Here is a 27,392-nt window from a genome sequence, read left to right as displayed (position 1 = left end):
AATATACATGCATATTTTTCATGTAATTTTTCAGATACCCATGTAACAAGTTATGTCAATGATGGATCCCACTGATCACATGTATGAAATGTAAATAGGAGACATACATAATATATATGAAATATGTATGTATAAACTTAGTTTCATTATATTCACCTCCCATTATACTTCTGGTTTATTACCAAGTAAGCTTTGTTTTTGCTGGCTCTGACATTAATTCTTTCATTCACCTGGATGCCACCTTTGTGTTCCAATCTCTAATGGCCTCTCAACTTCTCCATCCATGTCTGATCACTTTGAGTCATAATCATAGCCCACTCCATTATTGTTTTGTTTTGTTTTTTGGTAAGAAAATAACAGCTAGTTGTACTCCCTCCTTTTAAAGTCCTTTAAAGGGAAATATCTGCAAAGAAACATCTCCCAGGTGCCCACTGTTTCTATTTCTCTTGGCACTATTTTTTTTTTATTAAACTTAATGCAGATCAGCAGTTCTCATTGTTTTTGAGATAGAGGTCTTGGTTCTGTATTAAAACAAGAACAAAAAAAAAACCAACTTCCAATAGCAAAAAGTATCATCCCTTGGTATGCCCCCAAACATCTTATTTGTCTTGATATTTCTGTCACAGAAATACATATGACAGATAAGGAGTCACTCGAGGATGTGTTTGCTTTGTTGGAGACAGATATTAAAACAATAAACTCTGCCGTCCTGGGGCTCGGTGTGCACACAGCCAGAGACCGAGGCAGGGAAGTCGTGTTGCTGAGCCGCCGCGGCCAGGCAGTTGTTCGGCGCGAATTCCCTGGAAACGCTGGGCATGGACACGCAGTGCTTTGGAATGCTTAGGTTTTCTTCAGAGGACTGTTACAACTCCTGTGTTTAGTCTTTTTCAATGCTCACCTTGAGAAATCCTTCAATCATTTGAGAAAGCTTATTTGGAAGAATTTTTCCTTCCCAAGTGCTCGTCTTCAGTGCATTCACTTTCCCCAAACTACTGTGGATCAAAATGGGAAGAAAAAAAAGCACTATTCTACTGAACACCAGTACTGGAGCTTGAACTCAAGGCCTGGGTGCTGTCCTTTAGCTTATTTTAGTTCAAGGCTAGCATTCTACTCCGTGAACCATACCTTCACTTCCAGCTTTTTTTACTGGTTAATTGGAGATTCAGAATCTCATGGACTTTTCTTCCCTGGCTGGCTTTGAACCTCAATCCTCAGATCTCAGTCTCCCGAGTAGCTAGGATTTACAGGCGTGAGCTACAGTAGCCCTCAGCTTGGCTCTGGTGGTTTTTGAAAGTGCACCGAATTTTGGGAGGTTTACATTAGTCAGTGACTAGATCCCCTGAGCCATTTCCAAATGACTTTCTTCCTCAGTCTTTTATAAGGGGACTTTGGGCAGGTCACACCTGATTCAGATGGCCCCTGCCTATCCTTCAGGTGTGCTTTGGGTGTTGATCAAAGGATAAGGATTTTGAATTTTTGTTAAAGACAAAATTGTATTTCTCTGAAGCAGATGGCCCTGACACCAAGAGACCATCCTGACAGTAATGGTTTCAAGTAAAATGAATAAAACCATTATATCACATCCCTACCTGGTGAGGCAGCCCCCCTGCCCCCGCTCTGAGAACCTTGTGTTCTAGAATTGCAGCAGCCCCACAGAACCCTGGGAAATTCAGCTCTGCATCAGAAAGCTAATTTCTCTTACTTACACTGTTTCCTTCTTGGAGAGGCAATTCACCTGGCTTGCTATTTCAGCCAGCTGTTAGATCATGAATGATTTAACAACTAGCTATATGTATTTCACTGGCTATATGTACTTGATAAAGTAATTATTTATATAAATTATTTGGTTCCTTTTCTCTCCTTTTGTCTGTGGCTGCCTGAGAAGGGGGTAAAAAACAACCAAGTTGATAGTGGTACAGATTTCTGTCCAACTAATAGATCATGGCAAACTGCTGCACGTAAATTAAAATAGATATCAGCATCATGGGGCTTTGCCTATCTGCAGAACTCTTTCAAACAACAGAAGGGACATTTGTAAATGGTTTCTTCAGCCCTGCCAAAGTTAAACACTCCAAGATTGAGATTCATTCTCCTTTAGCTGAATGAAATGTTACAAAAGAATTTTCTTTTTTTGGCCTGGAGGTGTATTGTCAATATCTGTGCTCAGACACATCACGAATGCCTCTTCTACATGGGAAAGCATAGGAGTGCATACCTTAGCATTCACCTACGGATCTGCTTGGTTCATCCAACCATTTGTAATGTGGACAAGGGGAGACAATAATAGCTAACCTCCAGAGGTAAAAGGGAGCCTTGGGGCAGTTAGGTAAAGCCAATGCTAAGAGCCAGGTGACTGGTAGCAAACACCTTTCATCCTAGCTGCTGCAGAGGATGAGATCTCAGATCTCATCATGATTCAAAACCAACCTGAGCAGAAAAGTCTGAGACTTCTATCTCCAATTAAACACCAGAAAGCCAGAAGTGGAGCTGTGGCTTATGTGGTAGAGCACTAGCTCTGAGGAAAAAACAAAACAAACAAAAACCTCAGAGAGAGTGCCCAGGCCCTGAGTTCAAGCCCTAGGGCTATCCCTATCCCCCCAAAAAAGAACCCCACAATAAAGACTCCAGTCCTCACTCAGCATTACAAAGAATTCCTATGCTTGAATGGTAGGGATAGGTTCTGTTGTTCATTAGAGGGAAAAAAAACCCCATAATATATAGTCCAGGCTAGCCTCAGATATTGAGTCTTCCTGCCTCAGCCTTCTGAGTGCTGGAGTTACGGGCCCACTCTGCCGTGTCCGGCTAATTTTTTTGTGTTTGTTTTTAACTTAGAAATCCTTTATACTCTTGGGGGACACTGATCTTGCTTTCTAGAGAAAATTCCTGTATGTAAATTGCATGTGTATTTTTATACTTGTGTTTTCTCTAGCTATCTCATTTCTCTGCAAGCAAGAGGTGTCCATCCAACCTAGAGTCAGCATTGAGCATAATATTAACCAATTGATCACATGTCCTAAAAGGGCAGTGTCCTCTAAGATCACGAGAGTTTCGCCCTTCAAATTGTCCCCAACTTTCAAACAAGTATCTCCAGTCTTCCCAACAAAGACTTCCCAGTGGAACTGAGTCACATCCAGCACCCTGTCATTACCCAACCGACTCTTATAGCTGTGGCCTCACTAACACCCTACCAGTACCTTCCTGGCCACCAGTGCTGGTGGAGTCTATATTTCCCCATTTAGGGGATGATACAGGACACCCCCTGGGTGGTATCCAGGTGTGGAGAAGGAACCCTGCAGGAAAGGGAACCAGCTTGCCTTCAGATTCACACCAAGAACATCAATCAGTGCTATTACTCAACCGCATGCCCCCATGTAGCAGAAAGGAGCCCAGGCTTCGCAGGAATCCTGAACCCTCAGAACTTCAATATAGAATGGAAGAAATGGCACCTCTCCTCCCCTGACATGCCTGCCAGTCCCCCAAGAAGAAGGCAGTGAGCGCTCTGCGATGTTGAGCACCATCTTCCCCTGCCAATTAACCCAGCTGGTGATGGGGGGCGAGGGGAGGCTGGCTCTTTAGGATGTAGTATGCAGATAGGAAAGACAATAGAGCTGACTAGACAGGCCAGAGAAGGGAAGCTGGATTGGGAGCGAAGAGTAGAAAGATCCTCTCACAAGGTGAGTGTGAGGACAGATTAAATCACAGGCCCTACACTCGGGTAGCTTAGATTTTATATATAGATCTATATATAGTAATATAGTAATACATAATATTAAGATGTAACATAATATATAATGCATAATTATATAATATATAACAATAATATACATTAATATATTAAGATGTGCTAGGCCTTGTTGTAGATGTTGGAGCCTGAGATGCAGGGCGCCTGCCCAACAGAAGCTTGTGTAATGAGGTGGTGACAAATGAGATGGTAAAGAAAATGATGGGTGCAGGGAGAAATCTAGCAACAGTCTAATGATGGTGACCATGAGAGAGAGGGTGTGTGTGTGTGTCAGGAAATGGAAAGAAAGATGAGGAAGCCCCCAATTCGCACTAGCTATAGGAATGAATTTACTAAAAGGTAGTAGACTGGACCAAAGAGAAAGAACTTGCCAGAAATCCAGAGAGACAACCACCCCCAGAGACTGGAGAAAAATGAGATATCTTTGTCTCTTACAGTCTTATTCTCAGAGTCTGGCTGAAGTACAGTACTCCGATCAATAAAATTTACCTTGGCAGTGAGGCCAGAACTGACATCCTCTTCCTCCTCCTCCTCCTCCTCCTCCTCCTCCTCCTCCTCCTCCTCCTCCTCCTCCTCCTCCTCCTCCTCCCCCCTACCCCACTTAAAAAAAAATGTACATTTCTCTCCAGGTTCAAATCCTTGCCAATTCCCTCAGCACACCGTAATCAGACCAATAACAGCCTAGCAACTTCTGGCTAATTTGGATTTGACTAAAACTTTTGTACCATGACGTTATGTAAAGAGATTCAATTATGGTGCGCAGTGTTTTGTGAGTAACTACCGCCCATAAAAAGTTAATTAATCAGGAATGTGTCAATTTCCTCGTGCCATGTCAATTTGCTGCAAGGTAATTAATCACTAATCACCCACCAAGCAGCAGGCCGAGGGACCATCCACAAGGCTATTTTATTGTTTTTCCTCTAAGTAAGTGGCATGCATGGCCGGGAAGAAAGGCATCTCGCCTTGCACAATATTTTTATCGACTCTCCTGCATGTGGCACCCAGATCCAGTACCAAGCAGCTGCAGTGCAAATGGAATATGCATATATTAAAAGAAACAAAACGAGCGGAGATTTATAGGACGTGGCGTTTCTGTTATGTCAGTTTTGAGATTAAACCAAGGAAATGAACAGTGAAAAATTACTCTTCCATGTGGAGAGTGGTGATTAGACTTGTACATTAATTAGAAATTTTTGTTTTCCTATTCAATGCATTTCAAATGAGCATGTCCTATAAGGAAATGTTTGTCCAAAACGCAGATTTATTCACTCCTAAACAGCAGTTATTTAATATCAACACACATTTTTTTATCATGAACAAGAGTTGATCCCAAATGTGTTTTGAGAATTAATATAAGTGAATCTGAGAACCAGAGATTCTACAAATTAAGTGGCTATTCTCTTTGTAAATGAAAGAATGAAAAGCTCCCTCTCCTTTTCTTCCCCTGCCAAACCCTGTAATTACTAGATTAAAAAAGAAAGCAAGCCTTTTCCTTTCTCTTTTGACCTAGAACTTAATATTCCCTATCATATTAAATTTTCTATTTAATGCCTTTTTTAAGAGACTGACCGAGTCACAGGTACAACTTAGGGTACCAACCAATCGGAGAGACTTTTATTGGAGATTCATTTTGGAAACAGAAACAAACCCTTCTTGCCATTTGGAAAAAAAAAAAAAAAAAAGAACAGCACCTTCAACTTCTCATGAAGATGTTTATTATCCAGAGCTCTGTCTGCGAAATTGACGTTGACAAGGCTGTGTCTGGCTATTTATCTCACTTCCACAATTACCTATTAGGCCACCTCTAATTCATGACCCAGTACAAGAAATGGGATTTCCCCAGAGGGGAAAGGGGGGCATCTCCTACAGACCCCACAACCCTGCTATTGAAAGCACAAATGTACCCTGAAAACTATGCAAGTGAACATACCCTATAAATTACCCACAGAACCCTTTGGCCCCCTGGAATGAGCACAAATATCTCTGACTACAAAGCTGAGGACAGGGTGGCCTGTGGATGTGGAAGGCAGGAAAGGATGGAGACAAAGACAGAACCCTGCCATCTTTCCCCATGGCACACCTTTACCAGGGCACCTGGCAGTCGCATGCAAATTCAAACCCGCACACAAATGCAAAGAATAATTGCCCATTAAATCGCTTGTATATTTTTATGGCTTTGAGGCAGGATCTGCTTCCTGCACACCCCCCCACACACCACCCCCGTTGGGTATAGCATCTGCTATTTCTTGTGTCTCTCCCAGAGCTCTAAAACTTTAATATGCAGTTTATAACCCTCAAGTCTTTTCTACTGGTGCCGTTGTGTCTTCTCTTGGGATTTCTGGGCTGGTGGAATGATCTCATTTGTGTTTATTTTCGAAGGTAAGCACCGTGTTCATAAAAGACGCGGAGGGGGAGATGAGGCAGGAGACACTGTAAATAGAACGAGCGTGGAGCTGGTGGGGGAGGGGAGGAGGTTGTTGGGGAGAAACTGAGACAGGCAGGAAGCGATTGACACTTTGGTGAATGGCCCATTTGGCTGGTTAATCCACCCACAATTCTTCCATTTCACAATGCTGATTTGCTTGGATACTTGAGCCACACAACATAGCTCTTGTTTACGTCCCTGAGCTTTCTAGTTCATTGAATTTCCACAGTAGAGAACTCCTTATTTCCAAGGATGGGGTAGTTATTCTACTTACCTCCTCTAAATTATGCTCTGATGGGTAGGAGTGGGTGGCCTGTGAACAGTGATAAGTCAACAAGATCACAAAAATCCTATTTTTGGGGGGGTGGAGGGGAGTTGTATTTGTTTGTTTTTTATCACTTCTGGAAGATCCTACATTGTTTTCTTTGAAAGGGAATTCAGTTGTAGCTTAGGAACTAAATCCAATTTCCATCGCAGTGATATCTGATTTCTCACTCTGATTCATGCTGGATCAGGGTTAAGAACGAACCTGTAGGTCTTCCCTTGTCTCATTCACCAAGAAACTAAGGATTTATACAGCATCCACAAATCAGCCACTGCCCTTCCTTGGTGGTTCATTTATGTGTTCATTAACCTAATATTCAGTAGGTTAATATTCAAGTAGGTCGAAATTCAAGTAGATAAAATCCCTGTAGTTCAGAAATGAATACAGTTTTGTATCATGTATGTGCTGGCACTTGGGCCTTAAACCCGGAGCCTATGCACTGTCCCTTAGCATTTTTTCTCAAGGCCATTGCTCTACCACTTGAGCCATAGCTCTGCTTCTGGCTTTTTGCTAGGTAGCTTCAGACTGTGATCCTCAGATCTCAGCCTCTTGAGAAGCTAGGATGAAAGGCATGAGCCACTGGTGCCCTGATATTGTTCTTTCATATACACACAAAAAAAGGCTTTTTTTATTGGACAGGATGACCACTTCATGGTTTGTAATTTTAACACTGGTTTACTCCAAGAAATGGAGAATGTTGGGACTGGGATGTGGCTTAGAAGTAGAGTACTTGCCTAACATGCATGAAGGCCTGGGTTCAATTCCTTAGTACCACAAAGACAGAAAAAAGCTGGAAGTGGCGCTGTGGCTCAAGTGGTAGAGTGCTAGCCTTGAGCAAAAGAAGCTCAGAGACAGTGCTCAGGCCCTGAGTTCAAGCCCAGGATGGTAGAAGGAAGGAAGGGAGGGAGGGAGGGTGGGAGGGAGGGAGGGATGAATTTTCCATTTGATACTTTTCACTGGCTTGGTTAAACATGCATTCCTCGGTTACTGGGTTCAAACTCTTGAAGCTGGCCATGGATAGAAGGCATGACACCTCACATGCCACTGAGCAGGTACATGATTAAGATGTTTTCTTCCAGGGAAACTATTTGGAAAGAGGAAGGGAATTGATAAGAAATCAAGTGGGTGACACAGGGTCCTGGGGGCTGAGGTAAGAATCACCCAAGTCTGAGCATATATACATTTATGGAAATGTCCTGACAAATCCTATTCACTTATTTTTGTTTGTTGTGTTTTTTTTTTTGTACCAGTCCTGAAATTTGAACTCAAGGCCAGGGGTGCTATCCCTGAGCTTTGTTCACTCAAGGCTAGCATTCTACCACTTGAGCCATACCTCTACCTCTGACTTTTTTGTGGTTTATTGGAGATAAGAGTCTGTCAGATTTGTCTTCCTGGACTGTCTTTGAACCCACAGTCTTCAGATCTTAGCCTCTTGAGTAGCTAGGATTACAGGGGTGAGCTACCAGTGTCTGGCTAGAATCCCATTGCTTTGTATAGTTTATCTGCACTAATAAAAATAAGACAAAAGAAGTTTTCTATGTGGCTGAAGGATGAAACCATTTCTTTGGGCCTCATTTGATGTGTATCTGCATCATCATCTGCACAGGTAATTGCTTCAAATGTACATTTCATCCTGGCCCCGCCTCTGCAAGCCATCAGGCAGAAAGATGGCCCCTCCTGCCATGCCGGGCTGAGTCTAAAAGATGTTTGTCAAACAGTGGTGGTGCATCTTGCCCTTGAAAGTGACCATTTGTCTTTGTAGCAGGCTGTCCTACACCAGACATTGGGGGGAAATCCTCTAATATAGAAGGAGACAGGCGCAGATGAGTTGGGGATCATAAATGGCTGTTTGCTTGCTTCTTGTGGCACGTGAGGAGAGTGCTGAGCAGGGGCAGGCATTGTCTGGGGCTGTGTGCAGGGAATGGTGCAACTGAATCTCTTTACCCTAGGAACTGTCTGGGGGATGTCCCCCTAGAACATGAAGTTGTTCCAAACCCTGGCAGTAAAAGTTAATTACATGAATCAAGTGCTCTGATCACTCCAGGTGCAATCTCGTTTGTCCAGGCATTCTTGCCTGCCATTGGAACGGCACAAATTCCGTGTCTTGTTGTGCTTTCTGTACCACTCTAACACCTCTAAAGATGGAAGCAGAAATGGTCTGTCCAGCCATCCTGACAGATCAGCTGTGCCTCTTGTATAGAGTTTGTCTGCAGAATCTCACCAACTGTTTTTTACCCATGGGTGGAGTTGGGGAGGGTGGAGCTATTCTCTTCTCCAAAGGAGATGAGCACTGGTTGGGTGGCATGGTGAGCAGGCACAAGAGTCAGGTATGCAACGCATGCTCAGTGCCAGGCACATCTCTGAATCAAACTGCAGAACAGATAGAGAGTCCCACCCTCACGGCCTTGCATTCAGACCAGGGAGAGCCCTTCCCTGTCACTTCTGTGACCCATACATGTGAACAAGAAGCCCTTCTGTAGAGGAAATTGGAAAAAAAAATAGGTGCAAAGGAACGATGAAAATGAAGAAAGGCAGGATGGGAGGAAAGCAGAAGGAAGACGAGAGGGAGAAAGGAAAGAAAAGAGGAGGGAGGGAAGGAAAATAGGAAAGAAGAGGGGAGGGAGAGAAAGGAGAGAAGGAAGTAAAGGGTGGTGGGAGAGAGGGGACAAAGGAGGAAAGGAGAGAAGCAAGGAAGGAGGGAGGGGTGGAAGGGATAGAAGTATGGGAAGGAAGGAAGGAAGGAAGGAAGAAAGGAAGGAAGGAAGGGAGGGAGGGAGAGAAAGAATACTCATTGGTTATGATGACTAACTAGAGACTTCACAAAGCTGACCCCTGGGCTGGCTCTACAGTGACCACAGAACAGAACTCTCCAGAGCATCCATCAGGAGACTACTGTGGCCTGCTGTCTCCATGAACCTCTTGTCTAAGGCAGGGTCTGCAGAAACTCTGTCTTGCTGAGGGGTATTTGGCCTCCCCTCAAGGCAACTTTGGAGCCAGGAGTTTCTGTCAAATTGTATTCCCCAAACAGAACAAGAATTCCTTTAAAGCATCCTGCTTGGAAAAATACACACCCCCTGCCCCCCGCGCCCCATGCAAAGGCTTGTCTTCGCACCTCTAAATAATCTCCTACTGCCGGGCTTGGGAGGGACCAGGCCCCCCCCTCCCCACAACCAGGAGGGCACAAGATGGACTCTTGGCTCTCCAGGCCAAACAGCCCCCCTGCTCCCTCAGCTCTGTCGCTGAGCTTCTGTTTCATGCTCCATCTCAATATCTAAATCCTCCAAGACGGATTGTAAAACCTGCTTGTCGCTGAGAGGGATCTTGTCTCGCTCCCGTGGCACCGTAGCCAGCGATAATGAATGGGTCAGCATAATTATCGTGTTCCTTCACGCAGGCAGCCAGCTGCTCAGCCAGATTGTGCATTTCTCATGCTCTGTATTTCAAGATCTAGGGAGTTCTTAGTAGGCAAACTTAATATTTGAACTGTGGCAAGGTAGACCCAGTGTTAAAGCCATTCCCATCTATTTGCGTGCCAGTCCTGAAGCAAGTGTCTATAATTCCAGAGCCCCTGGGCTCTGTCAATGTTAGGAAGTTGCTATTTTCCTCCATTAAGGCAAACACCTCTCTACAATTTCAAACAGAGCTGAAAGCTACCCAGGAAACTCAGGTGCCGGGGCTGGTAAGAGAGTTAAACAAAACCGCCTGGTTTGTCGTTAACTGCAATAATAAATTGTAAAAAGTTTAAAATAACCTTTATGGGATACTTGGATACAAGCAGAAAGATGGAGGTATTCAGGCTTGCTTCTGAGATCCTGTAGCATTTGAGCATAATTGCAGGAGGGGAAACGCTATCACCAACCATAGAGAATACATTCTGATGATCACAGGCTGCTGGTCTTCAAGGTCAAGGGTTTCATTCTAGCACATAAGTGGTAAGGAGGTGAGAGCAGATGCTACAGGAAAACGCCCTTCTGTCCCTTCCCCATCAGATCACACACTGTGAACTATCGACATGCTCTGTCCACAAGTGTGTGATTCTGAGACACACACCCCTTCCCAATCCTGGGTCACTATGTGGCCATCCCTCACCTAAGAGATAGCAGCTACCTGTCTCAGCCTACATTTTCCTTTTGCTCTAGCTATCCTTGCCTAACTTGTTTTTTTCTTTCCACAAGACACACACACACACACACACACACACACACACACACACACTTGCAGAAAGGGCTGGATGGAAGCCTTGGCATGCCTTCCTGCTTCTGAAAGCAGTGGTAGGGAGGGGGTCAAGGCCTCTCATAACACTCTGGATGCAGGATGGAGGCAATGGAAGCACAGGCAGAGCTCTGGACACCCTATGTGAGGCTAAGTGTTCCACAGGAGGCAGGGGAAGGGGCAGGGGTGAGTGTTTGGTGACAGTTAAAGATGCCTTTTCCCCCATGGTCTTTCTGAGCCTTTTCTCAGGCAGCTGCTAGTATGAGGAAGTAATCATGTGGACATGCCTACACCAACGTGTATACGTGCCGATGTACAGCCGGTGTACAAACTAAGTCCATGTGTGAGCACGCACATACCAGGTCATAGGCAGGCTTTTACATGTGTACTGCAGACAGATACCACGTGCATAGCGTGTGTTCAGGAGCATATACACATGTGCGTCTATGCAAATGCACATAAAGCGCCTGTGCGCCTAGAGTGCCGAGAAGCACTGCGCATGGGCCTTACCACCTACCTTTTATTTTTAAGTACACAGAAGTGAATTAGGGCGGCGCGGTGATTTTGCTTTCTCCTCCTCTTAGGAAGTCCCTGGGGGTGTCTGTCATTTTCCCAATCCTCCCCTGGGCAATGGGATCACGCTCTGAATGAACTCATCGTCCTCCGAAGCCATTGGGGATGGGGTGGAGTGGGCAGGGGTGCCCACACTTCTGCGAGCGGGTGAGGGTGGCGCTGGGCCTTGGCGCGCGCGCGTGCGCGGGGTCAGCCTGTGGGGTCTCACGGTCCTTTGCTGTTGTCTCTCCTCCTCTTGCTCCACAGTGCCCGGCTTCCCGTATCCGGCTGCCACGGCTGCGGCGGCCTACCGCGGGGCGCACCTGCGAGGCCGTGGCCGCGCCGTGTACAACACCTTCAGGGCCGCGGCGCCCCCGCCTCCGATCCCGGCCTACGGCGGGTAAGTGGCCCGGCCTCCGGGCCGCACCCCTTCCCTGGCCCTCCATGGGGATGGATGGGTCCCCTCCCCCCACCTGCCCACCTTCCCGGAGGCACGCAGTGTTTGCTGGTGGAAGCGCATGATGCTTTTCCTTTGATGGATTTTCTTTTCCTTTTGGATCGCCCTCCCCACACCCACCCCGCCCCCGGCATGCTGCCCCTCTCCCGGTTGCGCGCCTGCAGCGGTTTCTGCACCTTGCGGGAGGGTTGAAAAATGAATGTAATTTGTCCTGCCATGGTCGGTGCCTCCAAGCGTTCTGGCATGTCACATGTGGTTATGTAAATTCTCTTTGAGTCTGAATGCTGGTGAAGAGGAGACATGGTTACAGCCAGAGGTGTGTTTTCTGGTGATCACAAACATCTGGTTATTAGGAGGTTGGATGGCATTTACACACACACACACACACAGGCAGACACACGTGCATGCGCACACATGCACCTTGAATTCAGAGGCATGTCAGGTTTCACAAGCGTGGAAATCACTAGGGTGGACTTCCTCCCTTCCCCAAAGACATCATGCACTTCCGAGCTTCTGAAACTTCTGCCCAAGAGAGTTAAAGCTGTGGCCATCAAAAGCAACCCAATCAAGAGATCCATGACTTTTGAATTAATTTGGCCTTTTGATTGCATTTTTAAAAAATGGCACGTTGGGTCTTCTTTCCTTTCCTATGGAGAAAATGAACTTTTTTTTTTTTTTTTGGCCAGTCCCGGGGCTTGGACTCAGGGCCTGAGCACCGTCCCTGGCTTCTTTTTGCTCAAGGCTAGCACTCTGCCACTTGAGCCACAGCACCACTTCTGGCCGTTTTCTGTATATGTGGTGCTGGGGAATTGAACCCAGGGCCTCATGTATACGAGGCAAGCACTCTTGCCACTAGGCCATATCCCCAGCCCAACAATGAACTTTTTTTGTTGCTGTTGTTCCTTGCTGCTTCTTCGGTCTTAGGCATGGGCCTTGATATTGGTGAGTGAAGAGAGCAAAGAATGGTGGGGAATACTCAAAGAAAAGAGAGACAGATAGGGGAGGGAAATAGTGAAATACTACACATACTCTCTCTCTCTCCCCCTTCAGTTTGGGATCTTCTGGGGTCAGGCAGATGCCACAAGGACAGTGGTCAAGGCAAAGAGGACATTCGCAACATCTCGAGATAGTATAGGTGGCCACAATGGAGTGGAGGAAGCTGCTGAGCACCCACCCTGCAGTCCACCATCAATTAATTGTATTGCATTTGAAAACTCTGGTGTACGGGAAAATCCAGCCAGACCCCAGCAATTCTAGTGGGAGCTTTCCCGTGCTGGTGACTGCCATTCTGGTCTGTACAAAGAACATGGCTCCATTCCAAGCTGTATTGAGAGGGCTACATGCATTTTCTTAAAAGCTTTTTGTTGTTGTTGCTTATAAATGTTTTAGAAAACAAAGTTGACTTGGCCTAGACTGTCCATTATACGGAAGATAGAGGGAACTACTCCCATCTTCATTATTCATGTATAATCTCACCCTTTCCAAAATAAAATAACTGTAGTTCTTGAAAAATAAAGAAATATGATGAAGTTAGAGCAACTTGAAAGGAAAACAGAGACAGTAAAATAAGACCGTGTCCATCAAGTGTTTGGGGGTAAATTGTTAGAGTTTCTCAACTCAGAGCCTCATAGTGGAGAAAATAACAGAAAGAGAGTAGAAAATAAGAAAACAAAACAATAATGGGGTGATGCTACATTCTCCCTATCCCCCCAAAAGTGCACTTGCACACTCTAAGCCTTATGTACCTGGTGAAGCTATAAGAAATCATAGAGTGTATACTCCTTCCAGCTTCCTCAATAGTTGAAGCCAGGGCAGGAACAGGTTGAACTGTATATCCTCCACTTGCAGGTAATCTAGCTCATGCAGAAGCATCTGTGGATCTTTATCTCATCTTCTCAATACCAAGCCCATTTTAGTGGCCCAGGATGTAGAAATCAAGATAGGTTATTCTCAAAGTCATACAATTAGTTTCTTAAAAACAAAACTACATTGCCTTTTAGGCTCATGTAATTGCAAAAGCAAGACTCATAAGCCATAAATGCAAAATTGTGCATTTTTATACTACGTTATTTTGTCTGAAAATCATTATCTTATCTCAGAACATGATAATTGTAGCTTTTGGGGTCTATGTACAGCCCTACTCAGTATCTCACTACTGTACTGAACAGAAAAGAAAATAATAACATAAAATTATACGACTTATCCTCACATGAACAATGTATAAAAATCTCTCTCACCCTAGCACACCTGCTATAAAATTGAAATTTACTAACTTATAATGAATGTGCTCTTTACTGGGAATAACCATGCATAACTAATTAATGCCATGTTTGCCTGGGAGAGACACAGACGTTTCCAAATGGTGTGTGTGTGGGGGAGAGAGACAGAGAGAGACAAAGAGAGAGAGAAAGAGAGGAGACAGAGAGAGAAGAGAGAGAGAGAGAGGGAAAGACAGTACTTGGCAAATGTCACATTCCACCCATCTTTGCAAGCATTCTGGTTAGACTGTTGTAATCAGGCCTCTTTGCTGGTGAGTATCATATATGGCTAGAATCCTGAAACCACAATTAGAATTCTCAGCAGAATGCTAGTAGGGGATCAGAAAGACATTTCCATGACTGACAATCTATAGGAGCCAAGTCCCTGTTAAAAAGGAAGCCACTTCCCTAAACACTGTACCAGACTGCTGACTGCCTGGTGCATTGATGTGGAATGGGAATCATGAGCCTTCTAATCTAAAAGGAAGGTTTCCTTCTTTCTCATGATTGTTTGGCCTAGGGACATCTTGGGAAGCCAGGGAGCCAGGTAGAGTACAGAGCAGGACTTAGCTGGAGGAGAGAGGGCACCAGTCTTGAGTTGAAAGGAAGCCATCAGCAAGGAAGCTGGGAACCCATTCTGGTTACCATCCAGTGGGGCTTTGATCTCAAAGTCCTTAGGAAGTAGGTTTGTAGGATAGACAGACATTTTTCCTCCAGCCTAGGTTCAGCTTATTACTCTATTCTCAGCTTCTCAGCATCTCGTCTGCTTGATACCCTCTGCAGGGACCAATGGCATCTTCAAAGGAGTTTCCTCCAGTAGTGGCAAGAGCCTACATACAAATGGCCAGTTTCAATTCACATCCTATTTGACAGAGTAGGGTATGAGCACAAAAGGAGGGTCCTTTGTCACCCAGTGTGGGTGTTTGCACAGAATACATGAGCCCTACCATGTCTCAAAATGCCAAGATCCGTTCAAAGCCAACAGTACTTATTAAGGAACATTTTTTGTGTGGATACAAATATGTCCTGAAATGTCCAATGGGAACCTATGCTGCTATTAAAATTCTACCCAAAGAGGTATGCTTTATCCTAGGTCCATGTGTAGTATCCATATTTTTTCCTCTCCCTGGGAGATCATAAAAGAAATCCCTGCAAAATATCCCCGGGTTCCTTGGTGGAGGCTTGGGTGTGCCTTGAAGCGTCCAGCACTGAGATAGTCACACAAGAAAATGCCCTTGTCTGCATCCAGTTCCTTCCCAACCCATAGGGTATGAGAAGGGTCCATTCTCTCTTACCTCTGGGAACTTGAATAGGTCATTATGGCTCCTGGAGCAGGACTTCCTACTCAGACCATGGAGGACTCCATGGAACAGATGAAACTCCAGCTGGGGACTCCCTAAAGATAGCCACCATAAATGACTGAGACTCAGAAATGAGCTAGAAAGTGGTATCTGTAGGAATTTTACAGACCTAGAAGAACACAAGCAAACAGCCTGTTTCATTTAGTTTGCCTTCACATAGATAGATAGATAGATAGATAGATAGATAGATAGATAGATAGATAGACAGACAGATAGATAGACAGACATAGATGAGTCATGCCTTCCTTAAGAGGAGAGTGAAAATGAACCCACCCCCATCTGGCTGACAGAGATGGAAAGAGGAGGAGCTATATAAGGCTACAACTTAATAAGGTCTAATTACACAACATGTGTACTGGACTAAAGCTACTCTTGTGGATGCTGATGGTAATGACTGACTTTTTATCAGCAGCCCATGCTCTCCTCCTTCTCAGTGCCCTCTTTGGGCCATGTTGAATACACAGGCAAATCTAATTATCTTCCTTTATGAATTATTTGCCTCACTACTGAGGGACACCTGAGTTCCCAGTCATATCACCCACCACCACCACACACATATACACACACACACTACCCTCAAATTCATAGAGTTGGTTTGCACAGGACCAGTTAGACTGCTGAAGGATCACATTGCTTAACAATAAGCTCTCCATGAATGAGTCACAAGGAAGAAGTTTTCTGTGTTTTTCTTGGTGCTGGATTCTGATAGAGCACCATGACCAGTCTTGCATTCCTATAACTCTTATTTGGGTAAAGCTACCCATTAGATCAGTGCAATTCAGAAGAGGTGGCATGGCTGGTGAGGCATGGAGCTAGACAGCAGACAGAAACACAAGAGATACACCCAGGAATCAGCATAGTATCCATGATAAAAACCAGGGCAGCTAACCAACAATGCTCCCAGGGAACCCCCACTGGGCTGGTCTCACAAAGTTCCAGCTCTTAATCATGTGACTCTTAAATCCAACTCCTCACCTGCCTTCTGGGTACCAAGCTCATTAGATAGAGAAACACAATAGGGTGTTCTAACGGGAGCAACCTAGGAAAGAGGTTTCTTTACCTCTAAGCCTACACATCTAGCCTTAGCTCTAAGGCTTTGGCCTTCATTCTCTGGGTGTCTTTGAGGAAGATGTTCTGTGCTTTTTTAGGTAATTATGATGTTTCTATCTATCACATCCCAGAATTAGCTAGAGGATTATTTGAAGGAGATACTGTGTCTTTGAGTATAACAACTATAACAGAGTATCGTGTGTGTGTGTGTGTGTGTGCACTTGCCAATACTGGGCCTTGAACTCAGATCTTTGAGCTCTCCCTTGGCTTTTTCACTGAAGACTGACACTCCAGAAGATGACCCACAGATTCACATCCATATTTTTTGCTGGTTAGGTGGAGATAAGAGTCTCTTGATTTGTCTGCTCAGGCTAGCTTTGAACTTTAATCCTGAGATCTCTACTTTCTGAGTAGCTTGGCTTATAGGCCTGAGCCACCAGTGCTCAGCTTAAGAAATTTATTCAGTCTGGGCAGTGTATCAATGAGACCTCACCCCAACCACATCTTCCAAGTGTATTTTCAGATGTGCCACCATGAACCCCTGGCCCAAGTCTGCAGACTGGGCAAAGATAACTTCCTGCTTGCAAATCATTCTTTCTGATATTATTTCTTAAATACGTAATCCTCAACCTGTGGTATCTAATGCTCTTACGCTTTTAAGTTACACTGTGGAGTGTAACTTTTACACTTAATATAATTTAGTACTAAAGACATGATGATCCATTTTCAGAATACTTCCCCTGATTGTCTAGTTATTCGGAGGAGACATTATTTTTAGAACTTGATTTCTTACTGAAATGTCTTATTCAGTTTTAACACACAGCTCCCAAACCCTCTTGATTAGATGCCTTTCTACATAGACACCATAAATCAGGCATTCACGAGCCTTTTAGGGTAAGAAAATGGGACTTCCTCGGATACCTTTCATAACTTAGCTAAAAATATATATATTTCCACCCTGCCTAGGAAAATGCTTGAACATAAACATACATATAAACAATTCTGCACAAATAGCAGTTCACAGAGCCGTCCGATAGCTATTTCAAACAGCTATATTTGAACATATTCAAAACTTTAATTTATTTTCCAGTTAGAAGGGGCATGCGAGGTAGAAAGTACTAAATAGTCGTGTGTGTGTGTGTGTGTGTGTGTGTGTGTGTTACAGATTATATGACACAAACAGACTGCAGACTTTGGAGCATCCTCCCTCTCTCCATACTTCTTTTTTTTAAAGTAAACTAATTTGCTTGCATCCATCCAAATAGTTAACTCCTGCTACGACATCTCTAAGAAAATGAGATGTGCATTCGCAGAAGCTACTGCAGTCCCCTGCGTGATTGACAAGCCATACAATTATCTCTGCATGGCTGGACAGGCCATCTCCTGCATGACAATGGGACCCTACCTGTATTCTTCCTTCTCTAGTGATTAAGTCAGTAGCACTGGAGGGCCTGGTGTCCTGTAAGCCGTGATTCTCTCAGTTCTGGAGCCAGTGGCATCAACATTACCTCTTAATTGCTAGAAATGTAAATTCTTAAGAGATCCTCTCCAGCCGGGACCATTGAGTTAGAGGCTCTGGGATGGATAAGGGGCCTGGCCATCTGTGTTTTAGGAAATCAGTCATCTCGGTGACTGTGATTTGTGTTCACATGTGCACAGGTACCTGTGCTACCTGTCAGGTAGTTACTACACTTTAGAGCTGTGTAGAGCTCAGGTTCCAGCAAAGTCAGTGCCGGCCCACTTGTTTTCTGCTTGCTCATGTCTAGAGAGATGAGGAGAGCACTGCCCACAGTGGGGGTGTTCTAAGGACTGGACAGGATGGGGACCAGAGTGCTGAGACAGAGAAGGCCCCACGGCCATCTGTCTTCAAGTAGGGCTAGCCCGTACAACTCTGCCTGGTGGGATGAGAAACTTAATCACCAGCGTTGACCACCCTGCATATCAGAAAAATCAGCTGCCAGTGAACATGACCAGATATGCCTCAGGTTTCCCATGGCCACCATGCAAATAGATTGCTCACCCCTCCCTCCCTCCCTCCCTCCTCCCCAACACAGACCTAGGCTGTTCTTGGTACAAGCAAACAGTCCATTTTTCTGATAGCAGTTAGGATCCTTGATTTCTCCTAAGCCAGTGCCTTCTGGTGGGCTTTTAAATAATCCTAAAGCTAGTAAGGATGCCTGTGCTCCAGGCCCTCTCTCCCAAACACAGGGCCGTACACCAGCTGTTCCTTTTGCCTACAGTGTTCTTCCTTCCTCTGTTCCCAGTGCTAGCTGCCTTTGTGGGCTCACTCAGCCTTCCTCTTCCCTATGTCTGGCCCTCTGCCTACTTGCTTCCTTTGCTCATTCCAGGCACCTCTATCACTCCCTGCTGTGGCAAAGCTCACCATTTCATCCTACTTTTATGTGCATGGCTGCTGGCTGCATGCCCACTCCTACAAAGAAACCCTAGAGGGGGAGGCCAGTAGGAGAGGGAGGAGCTAGCTGCCGAGCCCTGGTGTATTGATGGGGGAGGGGGCGGGGCAGGTCAAGCACATGCCTTTCAACCACCCAGTGATCCCAGTCAAATGGAGTTGTTTGAGCTCATCAGAAAGAAGATGTTAACCTTTCTCTCTGGCTCGAGATGATCTGGTGAACACGGGCTCTCAGAGATCTGGATATATTTTCCCCTGTGGCCCACACTGGAGGGCAAACCTTGGCCACTCAGTTTTCCCACTGATAGAAAACTCCTTGAAGGCAAATGCCAAGGTGTCTTGATTTTTCTCCAATGATACCAATATTTTTTATGTGGAGACAGAGCAACTGGCCACAGTACTTGTGACCTCAGCCTCAGTCATGCTAAGAGACCTAGCTCTGCCTCTGGTCCCTGCTCTGTGCCCATTAGAAAGGCACCCAAGTGACAACCTGGCTTTCCCCTTTTAAAATAAAGGAACCTTCCACTCCACAGAGAGCACCTCTCAGAGGTACCAAGTAAGGGGTTGGGTCTTCACATGCGTTAACAGTGTTGAGAAACCCATCAGGTACAACTTCCATGGCTCCGCAATGCATGTACACAAATGGTTCATGTGTGGTGGCCTGGGATGAGCAGTCCCGGAAAGAGTCTAGAAATTAGATGTTGGTGCTCAAAGGTGGGAGGAACAACTAGCTTCCGGCGAGCATTGGGCCCCTGACATGGTGGCAGGCATACCACCATGCTGAGTGTACCACTTAACACCCTGTAAGCATCACCTCACTGAGTCCCAAACACAGGCCCACATGTAGGCCTGCAGGCAGGCAAGGCCCATATCACCCATTTCCATAGCCTCCAGAAGCTTAGCTGTCTGCCCTGAGTCATCCATCCTGGGCATAGTGCTATTGACCAGGGAGGCTGAACCTAACCTAAGTTCCCAGCTCTTCCCCACCACCCTTGGCCCTTGAACGAGGCTCTGTCTACCTCCTGGTGGATGCAGATGCCGGGAGAGAAATGCATGCATTGCACAGGGCTAGCCTGCCCAAAGGCAGAGCGGTGTACAAGAGCAAGGGACAAAGCTGTCTTGGCGGTGGCTGCACAATCTATTCTGGAGGTCAGGGTCCACACTAAATATTTGCTGCTCATCTGCAGTGCTGGACCTGTGCCAAGTCCTGTCGGGAGACGCTGCCCTGCCTCCTGACCCCCACCGGGCATGCTCTTTTTATGTTACCAATGTTCAAAGAGAATTCAAAGCACAGCTCCGGATGTGGCTCACCTCGGCATCTCCCAGATTAGGGGCTTAGGCTGCTTGACAAGTGCTCTTCTGAACTGTAGCCCTCCCGGATCAAAATGGGAACAACAGCTAAAGCTCTGCCGCCCAACCTCCTTAGCGTGGGGAATCCCTGCCACTCTTTAAGGAGAATGGTACTTGGGGTTGAGTCAATCAACTCCAAAAAGCTTTGAGAAGCTCACTATCGTGTTCTCCAACAAACTAGTGTTGCTTGACTGTGTGTGTGCACACACACGCACACACACTAAAGTAGCTGTCCTTGGCTTAATACACTTGGCTTAATACCTGCAGACGTTGCCCACTACTGAAATCCTTTGGCATTCAAGTTGTGGTTCTGTGAGGACTTGATTTCATTCTATAGTGGGGCTCATTGGTCTTTTGTCAGAATTACAAATCACCTCCACATCTCAAGGGCAGATGGTAGGCAAGGTTGATAGCGACAACTCCTATCCTTTTGGAAAACACTCATCTGGAGATAGAAGTGTTGTGGGGGGGGGGGTGGCGGGAATCCACAAAAAACCTTCGGAGCTGTATACCCTTGGGAAAACCTCTGCAAGATTCATTTTTTTGATGCTTAAGAGGAAATTCACATGTTTCCCAGAATGGCTAGGACTGTGCTTGCCTGGCTGTTTCACTCAAGATGTTCCAGGAAACATGGAGAGTCCGGAATCACTCCCTTGCCCTCACCCCATTCCTTCTTTCTTGAAAGGACTATATGAGCAGTGCTCAGAGAGCTGTCCTGAGCTTGCGTTTTTCCACATGACAATGTGTGGGGGTTTGCTCATCCTAAGTATTGCTTGTTTGAATACACATGCACATGTACACATGCACATACATGTACCTGCAAGCACACAATACTTCTATGCGTTCACACCCAAGGATATGATATAGACAAGTGACACACATATATGCATTTCTGTACATGTGCATTTGCACATACAGGGATGTGGCAGGTACATACATAATATTATCTATGCATGGATCTCATGCTCATGGGTTTAGGCCTAGGGATATTCTCCTATTTACCATAAAAGTGGTTCACAGAAATACCAGACATCCTGCTAAGGCATGGAACAAAACAGAAAAAAAATGTCCCACCGCCTTCAGGTTATCTCTAAACCATATTGAAAAATGCTAAACCGCCCATCTCTCCCCTTCTGATCTTCTTTTAAAACTCATGTTTTGGTGTTTTGCCGGAAGCTCAGTGGCTTGGCTGCAAAGTGTTGATCTTTCCAGATAACTCAGTGTGTCTGTCTCAGGCCCCTGAAAATATGCCTCACTACTCTTTGCATTTCAAAGTTACACATTTCTCTACCCCTGCTTCCCATTTCCCCCCCAAGAGTATGGTGCCCTGCAAAAAGAAAACAGGAAACAAACAAACTGGTTTGGACTGAGCCAACAGCAAACCCTCTCGGTCTAATTTTCCTGGTTTGATGGATTCTCATCGTCTCCAACCTCCTTAATCAGTGTAACGCGGTTCCACAGCTCCTGTGTTTCAGATCGTGACCAGACTAACCTGGCCTGCGCAGGGGTCAGTGCGCCTGCATGGGGGAAATGCACTAATATGGATGTTTTTCTTTGTGTGTGCATCTTTGCAGTGTTGTTTACCAGGACGGATTTTATGGTGCAGACATTTATGTAAGTATTCATTAACGTGCATGCCGTCCTCATCCTTTCCTCCCAGAGCCATTCTTTTTACAAGTTTGCTGTGAATTTCTCCAGTCAAGAGTGGGGCTGGGTGGGGGTGGGGGTGGCAGGAGAGTCAGAGTTCCTCTTCAAAGTCAATAGGAAGCAGTCCATTGGCCTGGCTTGCAAGAGAGAAGGGCCTGTGAGCGTATGAGCTCACCCGCGGATTGCATGGGATTGAGGACCCCATTAGGGGTACCCACAGCAGATGGTGGCTTCTCTCCCCTCCCAAGAAATGGTCTCTCAAGTTGTCAATATGGTCTGAGTGTTTTTTTCGGGTACCATTATTTAGGGTTCTAGTTAGGGTACCAGTTGCAATTACCAGCTGCAGAACGCGAAGGGTATTTTCATGGCTGATACTTTCATGCTTTTCCTCATAAACATAATGACTTATTTATCACAACAGCCTTAGGAAGAGTCATATTCATTTGCATATTCTCATTCTCTCTCTCTCTCTCTGTCTCTCTCTCTCTCTCTCTCCATGGATGATTTTATAGGAAGAAATGTCTCCTCCTAACTCCTTTACCAAAATAGATGTGAGCTTTGGTGCCAAGCTCTCATCTTCTTTAACCTGACGGTAGTTTTATTTACCCAGTTATCTGAGTTAGAATTGTTTACTGGGCCTGGGATATAGCTCCGTGGTAGACTGCTTGTGCAGAAAGTGTAAGATGGGTTTGATCTTCTTCAGCAGTGCAAAAATAATTGGTTACCTGTGCATTAGAAAAGAGCAGGATGTAGCACGTCACTGGGAGGTAATTGAAACCCCCCTACCTTTGTGTAAGTGTAGCCACTTCCTACCTCACCATAGACAAGCCCCCTCAAGTAGCCAAACACACCAGGATCCACACTAGAGCAGAAAGAGAAGTCTGGCCATACGAACATCCCTTGATGCTGTGAATGTGGGTGTGGCACAGTCACAGCCACAATCACAGTGGAAGATAAGTAGGCAGTAGAGGAAAGGAAGCCTTCTGCACCCCTGAATTTTCTTTTCTATTACGAATGGCCTAAATAAGTCCAGGGGATCAAATCTGTTGTTTTATAGACTAGAAGACCAATGTCCAATCAGGTCAGTTTGGAGACTGAGCATGAATCTCTCTCAGTGGTGGGCTTTGTTGAGTTCTATTATTGTTGGGCACAGTATATTTATTACCATCATTTGCTAGTTAGGTCAGGGTGTTGTTTTTTTTTTAATTTTTTACTGTTCTTATGATACAAATGAGTAAGCTACATGTTCTTTATGTCATGAACAACAAATTTACCCCCTTTTTGTATAACATAAGTGGTTCCTTTTCATGTCTCCTTCCACTTTCAGTTCAGGCCATTGTTAAATGAAAACAAGGAAGAGTGCCCTCAATTCACACATTCAAGATCACATGGTATTTCTCGCCAAGAGGAATGTAGCGCCATGAATTCCAGGGTGCAGGATTTATTCAAGCCATTGGAAATAGAAACTTGCCAAGGGATGTAAGAGCTTGCACTTGTCCTCGGGTTTCTGAGGAACCAAACATCTCACCACACTTGCAGTGTGCAAGGAGCCTAAGGTGGACTAAGCCAATTAACATGCTAGGACCATAGCTAGCCTGACTGGATTTAGGGCTTTATTATTGTCACTTTTTTTTAGTATTGTTATATTTTAGACAGGTGTATATAGATGAGGGATGGAGAAATTTACAAACAACCACCACCACAAGACCAACTACAATGACACCAAACTCCATCAACATTAAAAAATAATTTAATAGGGCTGGGAATATGGCCTAGTGGCAAGAGTGCTTGCCTCCTACACATGAAGCTCTCCGTTCGATTCCCCAGCACCACATATATGGAAAACGGCCAGAAGGGGCGCTGTGGCTCAGGTGGCAGAGTGCTAGCCTTGAGCGGGAAGAAGCCAGGGACGGTGCTCAGGCCCTGAGTCCAAGGCCCAGGACTGGCCAAAAAAAATAATAATAATAATTTAATAATAATAAGTCCTCAGGGACATTCTCGTATGCAATGAGTGCCTTAGGACTCCATGCCTTCCACAAATTCATTAGACTTGCTTAAAAAGTATCCTACTAGGTCTTACAGGAAGTGACAGTCTTACATTTCCTGTTACTCTGGTTGGCAAATAATTCCTTCATTGTCCAGCCACCCGTACCAGCCCAAATACTTTTACCTCATTTTCCCACTCCTCATAGCATAAAGGGAAGGAAAGAAAAACGTTTTTGGGGGGAGGGGGCAGACTCAAAATAATACAATGAAGAGACAGAACAATTTGCTTCAGCAGGACTTTTAAGCTTAGCCCACTCAACACAAGGTTCTGTCCCAAGGATCTTGAATATTTTGCTCTGGCAAGTTGCTGATAAAGAGAGAGGGAGAGAGAGGAGAGAGAGAGAGAGAGAGAGAGAGAGAGAGAGAGAGAGAGAGAGAGGTGAATAGGACTATTGGACCATCCAGCTTAGCAGCCGAACAGGTACTCTTAAGTTCAAGTACGGGAAAGAAATTGATATAGCTTTCTGCACTCTAGAATTTACACCACAAGGCTCATCCTCACTAGAAATATATCCTAACCTTTAATGTATACATTTAAGTGACTATTCACACTGCTATGAGTGTCAGTGTCTGCAGGGCTCCGATTTCTAAAGAGATGATGAACAAAGAGATTCCTGCAAAATTTTAGGGGGGTGGGGTGGTTTCTTTTTTGCTTAAAAGAAGTTTGGGCTAATGCAACACAGTACAAGAAGTGGGTTTGGGGCAATTATGAGGGCTGACCTATGCTCACTGAATGAGTCACCTCTCAAGGGTTGAAGCCTCTGATTTCCTTTCAATTATTATTATATGGAAAAGTTTCTATAATGGCTCCTTGTCCGCAAGGCTGTGGAGCTGACTCACATCTGTCCTGCTTAAATCCTTCTCACCCCGCAATACATCAGAGCCCAGACATTGTGGCTCACCCTGCAGAGTGGCTGCCCACTCCTGCAGACCCCACTCGTGCGCTTGTTTTTGCCTTTGTTCTCCCGTTGCCTTTCTACCCTACCGGCTGATGTGTTGGATGCCCCAGGCATTTCGTAGTCCTGCTGGAGTACACAGAGCTTGAAAACCCTGCAGTATCCCTACAACAGGCAAGCCACAGCCTCCACTGAGAAGGACCTCCTTCTTAGAGAGGAGAGGATTGAGGGGAGAGGAGGAGATGATCATAGATGGCCTGAAGTTGCCAGAGGGGGTAGCCTTGTCAGGAGATGCTGAACCACAAGCTAAGGTTTAAAAAACAAAAACAAAACAGGGCAAAGAAAAAGCATCCAATCTCCTTAGCAGCTGAGCCCCACGGCAACCCCCTGCCTCTGGGTACAGCGAAGATGCTCAGGCTGTGTGGAGGGCCACTCATCAGAGGGGCGGTGGGATTTCTGAGTCAGGAAGGAGATTGGTGAGGTCATTGCCTGTATATACCTGAGGGCATAACACACCACACCTTCAAAGGGGGAGCATTTAAAAAGTAAATGATTTCCAAAAGAGAAGAATTAATTTGTATAACTAGCCTGCCAAATGTTGTAACAAGACTCCCCCTGCTTAATGGTGCACACTTCAAGAAATTCATTTCAACTATGGAGTGTGCCACGTTAAATAATAACAAAGCCAATGGCTGACACCTGTAATCCCAGCTACTCAGGAAGCTGAGATCCAGAATATCATGGTTCAAAACCAGCCCAGCAACTTCCTTCCCTCCCTAAAAAAATGTTTGCTAGATTCCATCTCCAAAATATCCAATGAAAAGCAGGGCTGGAAGTGTGGCTCAGTGGTAGAATGCCAGTCTAGGAAGGAGAAGGAAAAGGAGGAAGAAGAAGTAAAATAGGGAGAGAGAGAAGAGGAAGAACAGTAGACAGTATCTATATGAGACAAGATGCTAATCATTCCGTACGTATCACCTCATCTCACCACGGCCCAGGGGTAAGGGAACACTCATTACCTTCATGTTCTTTATTTTTCTTTATTTCAGAAGAGGAAATACTTTTTTTCAGGGAGGAAATAAGATAATTTGTCCAGAAATCCTCTCTGGCACTGAAACTGGATCTCACCTGATCTGGTGACAGAGTTCAACACCCGAGCACTGCACACAGATTTAAAAAAAAAAAAAATCTGAGAAATTCTATCAGTGGCAGAACGGAAAGGAGGAGGTTTGAGATCAGAGAACATGGAGAGCGTAGTGTGGTACAGGAACCACGCCGCCATACATGATGAGAGCTATGGAGGGGATGTGGGATGGGGAGCAGGGGTTGGGGAGGGAAACAGACAGGGATACTTAGAGAGAAACAAGACTTTGGATAGCCATCCTCCATGAGGCTGCATATTCGCTGAAAAGAAAAGACCAATTATATAAGAAAAATAATTATACAGACATCCCTTCCTGGGGGTGGGAGGGGGTGTCATGAGAGAGAAAGATTGGGAGGGGGAGAGGGAGAGATCACCTGCCTAGCAAGCCTGAGGCCCAGCACTGCCAACCCCCAAAATTAAATTAAGAAGGAGAAAGGAAAGTCCCTAACTCCCTTAAAAATGTCCCACTGCCTTAAAGTCTGCTGTGAGGTCAGAGGATTTCTCTTCATGGCTCTTGCCTTGAAAAGACTGCCCGTGAGTGCTCACTTACACACCCGGCGTGTGTCAGCTAAGGGTTCTGAGGAGATTGTGTCCGTTTGAGAGTAATGTAAACACTCACACACACACTTTCTCTCTCACACAAACGCACACACAAATCAGTCTGTTAAAAGTCATTCCCAGTGCACCCCTGTGGCCCTGGACTTGTGAACTGCATGGCCCTGTGCTGGGAGTTGAACTGCAGAGATGAGGGCACCATGCAGCTCTGGTTGCTGCCCCACAGTTGTCCTAGCAGCCTAAACCATCAGCACCATCACCACTCCTCGGGTGTGCCGGAGAACCCCAGCCCTGGGGTAAACACACATTTGCGGTAGTGCCCTTGGATTACTGGTATGAGAAGCCATGGCATTATCCTTTTGCCTTCTTTAAAAATAAAAGACAGGCTAGGCACCGTTGGCTGACACCTGCAATCCTAACTATTCAGAAAACTGAGATCGGAGAGTTGTGGTTCAAAGCCAGCCTGGGCAGGAAAGTCTATGAGACTCCTATCTCCAATGAAACACCAAAATGCCAGAAGTAGAGCTGTGGCTTAAGTGGTAGATCAAAAAAGAAAGAAAGAAAAAAGCTCAGGCCCTGAGTTCAAACCTTCAGGGCCAGCAAAAAATAATTAAAAATAAAAAATAGATACAGTTTTAGATCTCAACCACAAGTCATGCAGTTGGATCCCTGTTCTCTGCCTTGTCACCTCAGTGCATGGGGTTTGAGCACCCCAAGAGCTGGAGGTCACCTGGTCCTCTCTTGGTTTAGGTTTAGTGAGTCCAATCTCAACAAGTCTCCATGAACTCAGAAAAGCAAACTTGTAAATGAATTGCTCTGGGATTTCTGTCTGACGTATGCATTTTTTCTTTTAGTAATTTCATTTTTTTGCATTGAAACCATTACATTTCTGTTTCCTTATAGAGTAGTGTATCAAGAGCCTGTGTATGGTAATAAATTACTGCAGGTATGAAATCCTGACTGTT

The 27,392-nt window shown here is 45.3% G+C and overlaps 1 protein-coding gene across 9 annotated transcripts in view; it reads left to right on the top strand.

Moving 5' to 3' along the window:
• Rbfox1 (RNA binding fox-1 homolog 1) overlaps window positions 1-27,392 on the top strand; it is a 929,373-nt gene that overhangs the window by 870,482 nt on the left and 31,499 nt on the right. For 5 of the 9 annotated variants that reach the window (XM_048332274.1, XM_048332270.1, XM_048332273.1 and 2 more), the window contains 2 exons: window positions 11,524-11,656; window positions 27,331-27,373. In XM_048332274.1, coding sequence (XP_048188231.1) covers window positions 11,524-11,656; window positions 27,331-27,373 — 176 coding nt within the window. Of the gene's footprint in view, window positions 1-11,523; window positions 11,657-21,716; window positions 21,757-27,330; window positions 27,374-27,392 lie in introns of all 9 variants that reach the window. The other 4 variants (XM_048332271.1, XM_048332269.1, XM_048332272.1 and 1 more) reach the window with 2 other exon arrangements.

Source organism: Perognathus longimembris, chromosome 23 (assembly GCF_023159225.1).
Source record: "Perognathus longimembris pacificus isolate PPM17 chromosome 23, ASM2315922v1, whole genome shotgun sequence".
NCBI lineage: Eukaryota > Metazoa > Chordata > Mammalia > Rodentia > Heteromyidae > Perognathus > Perognathus longimembris.
This window is presented reverse-complemented; position numbering and strand designations above follow the sequence as displayed.